The sequence below is a fragment of the Homarus americanus genome, unplaced genomic scaffold, assembly GCF_018991925.1.
Source record: "Homarus americanus isolate GMGI-L3 unplaced genomic scaffold, GMGI_Hamer_2.0 scaffold57125, whole genome shotgun sequence".
Lineage (NCBI taxonomy): Eukaryota > Metazoa > Arthropoda > Malacostraca > Decapoda > Nephropidae > Homarus > Homarus americanus.
The window spans coordinates 24138-30950 of record NW_024730895.1 but is presented as its reverse complement, the minus strand read 5'-3'; the positions used below and the strand labels follow the sequence as shown (position 1 = coordinate 30950).

General features: G+C 46.3%; 1 protein-coding gene across 1 annotated transcript; it reads left to right on the top strand.

The window, feature by feature from the left end:
- The first annotated feature begins 1456 nt into the window (after positions 1-1456).
- On the top strand, positions 1457-2857 carry LOC121867388. The gene has a single exon (XM_042367304.1). It carries the CDS (start codon positions 1457-1459, stop codon positions 2855-2857), a length of 1401 nt encoding a protein of 466 aa, XP_042223238.1.
- Positions 2858-6813: the final 3956 nt, after the last annotated feature.

Sequence of the window (6813 nt, the reverse complement as noted above, 5' to 3'; positions counted from 1 at the left end):
TAGTAAGATAAGTACTAATTGGCAGTGAATGAATAAGCAATTAGCTACAGGTCATAGGAATGTGTCTTACTGTGACTAATTAATATCTTAGGTCAATTACTTTTTTTCAGAGACTTATTGATATTTAGAGGAATACGACAAGTTTCAATAATATTTTACGGTGATTTATTAAATGTCAGTGAGATAATAAAATGATGTTGGTGTTGAATAAATAAGATAAAGGTGTGAATTTTATATGTTTTTGGTTGGTTGATTTTGTGGAGTCGTTTGGTAGTGAGGAAAATGGCGAGTGTTTCCTAAATAACGAAAACAGATGATGAACGTTTCCTAAATAACGAAAACAGATGATGAACGTTTCCTAAATAACGAAAACAGATGATGAACGTTTCCTAAATAACGAAAACAGATGATGAACGCTTCCTAAATAACGAAAACAGATGATGAACGTTTCCTAAATAACAAAACAGATGACGAACGTTTCCTAAATAACAAAAACAACGACAAAAACAAAAACAAATCACCTGAGAATAATAATATATCTGTTTCCACTTAAATTGTTAATACGTAAACAAGAATTCGGTTATTAATCCCGTGACCTTAAATAACTAACCACCAAAGGTAAGATGATCAGTAGGCTAATTGTGTCTAGTAATTAGTGTGAGACGCAGCGTAACGGCAGGTGAGAGAGGGAGAGGGACCACACACCTGTTAACAGAGAGGTTGCCAACAGTAAGGCGTACAACGGTTAGTCCTGTTATTGTGAGGGATAGAGGGGTGGGAGGTCTCTCTCTCTCTCTCTCTCTCTCTCTCTCTCTCTCTCTCTTCTCTCTCTCTGATTTGAAAGGGAGGTAAGGGGAGAGGGGTTGTTGGGACCAGGGGGAGGTGAGCTAAGGGGTAAACTAAGGGAAAAACTAAGGGGTGAGCTAATAGGTAAATAAAGGGGTAGGGGAACTAAAGGGGTGAACCGAAGGATAAATTAAGGGGGTGAATTAAGGGGGTGAATTAAGGGGGTGAGTGGCCAACCTTTTTTTATCACCTGTCACCTGCTTAATTACCAGTTTAATTAACTCCCCTCTCACCTGGGCATCTCTACCTGAGTCTCCCGTATGTCCTACCGTGTTCTTTGTTCAGCCGTGTCCTATGTTCAGCCGTGTCCTATGTTCAGCCGTGTCCTTTGTTCAGCCGTGTCCTTTGTTCAGCCGTGTCCTATGTTCAGCCGTGTCCTATGTTCAGCCGTTGTTCAGCCGTGTCCTATGTTCAGCCGTGTCCTTTGTTCATGTCGTTCTCAGCCGGTCTGTCCTTGTTCAGCGTGTCTATGTTCAGCCGTGTCTTGTTCAGCCGTGTCTATGTTTGTTTGTTTTTGTCGTGTCCTTGTTAGCGTGTTTGTTCCCGTTCAGCCGTGTCCTATGTTCAGCCGTGTCCTTTGTTCAGCCGTGTCCTATGTTCAGCCGTGTCTATGTTCAGCCGTGTCCTATGTTCAGCCGTGTCCTATGTTCAGCCGTGTCCTATGTTCAGCCGTGTCCTATGTTCAGCCGTGTCCTATGTTCAGCCGTGTCCTATGTTCAGCCTGTCCTTTGTTCAGCCGTGTCCTTTGTTCAGCCGTGTCCTATTGTTCAGCCGTGTCCTATGTTCAGCCGTGTCCTTTGTTCAGCCGTGTCCTATGTTCAGCCGTGTCCTATGTTCAGCCGTGTCCTATGTTCAGCCGTGTCCTATGTTCAGCCGTGTCCTATGTTCAGCCGTGTCCTATGTTCAGCCGTGTCCTATGTTCAGCTGTCCTATGTTCAGCCGTGTCCTATGTTCAGCCGTGTCCTATGTTCAGCCGTGTCCTATGTTCAGCCGTGTCTATGTTCGCCGTGTCTATGTTCAGCCGTGTCCTATGTTCAGCCGTGTCCTATGTTCAGCCGTGTCCTATGTTCAGCCGTGTCCTATGTTCAGCCGTGTCCTATGTTCAGCCGTGTCCTATGTTCAGCCGTGTCCTATGTTCCTTCGTGTCTTGTTCAGCCGTGTCCTTGTTCAGCCGTGTCCTTGTTCAGCCGTGTCTATGTTCAGCCGTGTCCTATGTTCAGCCGTGTCTATGTTCAGCCGTGTCCTATGTTCAGCCGTGTCCTATGTTCAGCCGTGTCCTTTGTTCAGCCGTGTCCTATGTTCAGCCGTGTCTATGTTCAGCCGTGTTCTTTGTCTATGTTCAGCCGTGTCCTATGTTCAGCCGTGTCCTATGTTCAGCCGTGTGTCTATGTTCAGCCGTGTCCTATGTTCAGCCGTGTCTATGTTCAGCCGTGTCTATGTTCAGCCGTGTCCTATGCAGCCGTGTCCTATGTTCAGCCGTGTCTTTTGTTCAGCCGTGTCTATGTTCAGCCGTGTCCTATGTTCAGCCGTGTCCTATGTTCAGCCGTGTCCTATGTTCAGCCGTGTCCTTTGTTCAGCCGTGTCCTTTGTTCAGCCGTGTCCTATGTTCAGCCGTGTCTATGTTCAGCCGTGTCCTTTGTTCAGCCGTGTCTATGTTCAGCCGTGTCCTATGTTCAGCCGTGTCCTATGTTCAGCCGTGTCCTATGTTCAGCCGTGTCCTATGTTCAGCCGTGTCCTATGTTCAGCCGTGTCCTATGTTCAGCCGTGTCCTTTGTTCAGCCGTGTCCTATGTTCAGCCGTGTCCTTTGTTCAGCCGTGTCCTTTGTTCAGCCGTGTTATGTTCAGCTGTCCTGTTCAGCCGTGTCCTATGTTCAGCCGTGTCCTATGTTCAGCCGTGTTCTTTGTTCGCCGTGTCTTGTTCCAGCCGTGTTCTTGTTCAGCCGTGTCCTATGTTCAGCCGTGTCCTGTGCATGTCCAACCGTGTCCTCTTATTGTTGCAGGAAGTTGTTGAAATTGAAATATAGAGGAAGGCGTTGATGAAGGTTATGCAATCAACTGAGTGAGGCAGATGTTGCAAGATGGAGTTGTAGGTCGAGTATTGCAATGAGGTTTTACAGGTCAATGTAGGCCAGGTGTTGTAGACTAAGTATTGCAATGAGATGGTGCAAGGTAGGTGTTTTAAATAAGGTGTTGCAAGCCCATTGTTGCAGTAAAGGTATTGTAGGAAGTGTTGCCAGGTTAAGTTATGTCACAACACAGACACGATAGCAACAATACCCCCCCCGCGCTGTGGTCTTCGGTGATCGTCCACTCTCGTCAAAGCTGAGAAGGAGAATCATAAAAAAAGAAGATCTACACAACATTCGATCGGATCAGATGCTTTAAATGGCGTTTATTGCTTATTTATGAGGGTTTAGATCCTGCTGTAAACAGGTGAGCATCGCTATACGGCAAGGTCGACCCGCTAACGAGACTCTCTGGGGGATAACACTGCTTGAGGTCTTCGAGTTCGTATGTTAATAAGTACTGGCTTATTTTGTCACCTGTTTGTACACTCAGGGGTCCAAATGATAAAGAAATTCCTCTCATTTACATACTTACAACATTTACATAATATCAAAGTTCAAATGTTATTGTACAATCCCTCGTTTTGCCTTCTTGTATAGATTCAGTGACTTGATGCTCACTTGTTTATGTTGTGTCGTTGATTCTATTATTTGAACATTTGTATTCAGTTTTTCTTATCTACAATGACTTTTATTTATGTTTAGTTTCATAGCTTCGATGTCCAGATTGTTTTACTCTTATGTAGGTATTTATTTATGTATCTTGGATGATATATTTTAGTCGATAGTCATTTGTTTACTGTCTATCAAGGACCTTATACTACTACTGTTATTTGGGGGTTCATTTATAGCGTTAGAATCCCTATCCGCATTCAGTTTCTCATACGAAGGCAATATATTCTTCCTCTCTACTTTTTTTTCCTCTTTTCTCTTCCTCTTCTTCCCCTTCTTCCTCTTACTCTTCCTCTTCCTCTTGTTCCTCTTACTCGCGTCGTTCAAATGCTAATGTAATCTCTCTCTTATCTTGGTGGTTAAGCTACAGCGACATACTGAAACAAAGATCCCGAGTTTTAATGATAATTCCGGTGCGAGCGAACGACAGCGACAGTGTGAGCAAACAGTAGTACTGGGCGTGGGTTGTGGGGGTGTTGTGGGCGTGGGTTGTGGGGGTGTGCGTGGGTTGGGTTGTGGGGGTGTTGTGGGTGTGGGTTGTAGGGTGTACGGAGGTGTAGGTTTCACACGTGGATCACTGAAGTGGGCTGAGCCGCCGACTCGTATCCATGAGGGCGTGAACGTGGGCTGGTAATCAGCGTTTATGTGGTATAGATGTGATCATGGAGTCACCGTGGGCGGCTCACTATCAGCCCCCGTCCACCCATTCTGCTGCCCGGGAGAATTTATGGGTCAAGAGGGAGAGTGGGGGATTTTGTGGGCGGCATATGGGCGTTGTAGTCCCTTATGGGTGGGCGTATGAGCATGGTATTGGTAATATGACCAATGGGCGGCGTGTGGACGTAATAGTGACCCATGAGCGGCGTGTGGGCGTGATAGTGACCCATGGGCGGTGTGTGAGTGTGATATTGTGTTCCATGGATAGTGTGTGGGCGTAACAGTGACCATGGGCGGGCGGAATGAGTCTAATGATGGTATACCTGTTGTCAGCTTATCATACCTGGCCATACCTGAGCACCCATCACCTGCCTAAATTGGCAACTTACTGAGAGAGACAGAGAGGCAGAGAGAGAGAGAGAGAGAGACAGAGAGAGAAGTACGTAACCTAAGAAACATACAAGTACAAGGAGCTATCCCACTAGACAGACAGATAGACAGTCAGACAGACAGATAGACAGTCAGATAGATACACAGACAGACAGACGGAACAAGTGATCCGTCTTATAGTGTCTTATCTGTGTAAGTGACTGATCAGAAGACGGTCATAAGCTGCGTCAGAGTGAGTCAGTTAAGAGTGAGAGTGAGTCAGTTAAGAGTGATAGTGAGTCAGTCAAGAGTGAGAGTGAGTCAGTCAAGAGTGAGAGTGAGTCAGCCAAGAGTGAGGTGAGTCAGTCAAGAGTGAAAGTGGGTCAGTCAAGGTGAGGTGAGTCAGTCAAGAGTGAGAGTGAGTCAGTCAAGAGTGAAAGTGGGTCAGTCAAGGTGAGAGTGGAGTCAGTCAAGAGTGAGAGTGAGTCAGTCAAAAGGTGAGAGTGAGTCAGTCAGGAGTGAGAGTGAGTCAGTTAGGTGAGAGTGAGTCAGTTAAGAGTGATAGTGAGTCAGTCAAGGTGAAAGTGAGTCAGTCAAGGTGAGAGTGAGTCAGTCAAGGTGAGGTGGTCAGTCAAGGGTGAAGTGGGTCAGAGTGAGGTGTGAGTCAGTTAAGGGTGAGTGAGTCAGTTAAGAGTGATAGTGAGTCAGTCAAGAGTGAAAGTGAGTCAGTCAAGAGTGAGAGTAAGTCAGTTAAGAGTGAGAGTGAGTCAGTTAGAGTGAGAGTGAGTCAGTCAAAGTGAAAGTGAGTCAGTTAAGAGTGAGTGAGTCAGCCAAGAGTGAGAGTGAGTCAGTTAAGAGTGAGAGTGAGTCAGTTAGGTGAAATGAGTCAGTTAAGAGTGAGAGTGAGTCAGTCAAAGTGAGAGTGAGGTCAGTTAGAGGTGAGGTGAGTCAGTCAAGAGTGAGAGTGAGTCAGTCAGAGTGAGAATGAGTCAGTTAAGAGTGAGAGTGAGTCAGCCAAGAGTGAGAGTGAGTCAGTCAAAGTGAGAGTGAGTCAGTTAAGAGTGAGAGTAAGTCAGTTAAGAGTGAGAGTGAGTCAGTTAGGTGAGGTGAGCGGTAGGTGAGTGAGTCAGTCCAAAGAGTGAGGATGAGTCAGTTAAGAGTGAGAGTGAGACAGCCAGAGTGAGAGTGAGTCAGTTAAGGGAGAGTGGGTCAGTTAAGGTGAAGTGAGTCAGTTAAGAGTGAGAGTGAGTCAGTCAAGAGTGAGAGTGGTCAGCCAAGGTGAGTGAGTGAGGTGAGGTGAGTCAGTCAAAGGTGAGAGGAGTGGGTCAGTCAAGGTGAGAGGTGAGTCAGGTCAAGGTGAGAGTGAGTCAGTCAAGAGTGAGAGAGTGGGTCAGTCAGAGGAGAGTAGTCAGTCAGAGTGGTAGTCAGTCAAGGTGAGAGTGAGTCAGTCAAAGGTGAGAGTGAGTCAGTTAGGTGAGTGAGTCAGTTAAGAGTGATAGTGAGTCAGTCAAGAGTGAAAGTGAGTCAGTCAGGTGAGAGTGAGTCAGTCAAGAGTGAGGTGGAGTCAGTCAAGAGTGAAAGTGGGTCAGTCAAGGTGAGAGTGAGTCAGTTAAGGTGAGGTCAGTTAAGAGTGAGAGTGAGTCAGTCAAGAGTGAAGGTGGGTCAGTCAAGAGTGAGAGTAAGATCAGTTAGGTGAGAGTGAGTCAGTTAGGTGAGGAGTAGGTCAGTCAAGAAGTGAAAGTGAGGTCAGTTAGGTGGGTAGGTCAGCCAGGTGAGAGAGAGTCAGTTAAGGTGAGGGTGAGTCAGTTAGGTGAGGAAGTGAGTCAGTTAAGAGTGAGGGTGAGGTCAGTCAAGTGAGAGTGAGTCAGTTAAGAGTGAGAGTGAGTCAGTCAAGTGAGGTGAGTCAGTCAGGTGAGAATGAAGGTCAGTTAGGTGAGGTGAGTCAGCCAGAGTGAGAGTGAGTCAGTCAAAGGTGAGAGTGAGTCAGTTAAGAGTGAGAGTAAGTCAGTTAGGTGAGGTGAGTCAGTTAAGGTGAGGTGAGTCAGTTAGGAGTGAGTGAGTCAGTCAAAGGTGAGGTGAGTCAGTTAGAGTGAGAATTGAGACAGCCAAGGTGGTGATTCAGTTAGGAGTGGTGTGGTGTTAAGAGTGAGGTGAGTCAGTTAGGTGAGAGTGAGTCAGTCAAGGTGAGAGTGAGTCAGTTAAA

What these genes read in the sequence shown, in the direction of transcription:
- LOC121867388 (XM_042367304.1), top strand. Translation starts at nt 1,457, where the DNA reads ATGTTCAGCCGTGTCCTATGTTCAGCCGTGTCCTATGTTCAGCCGTGT.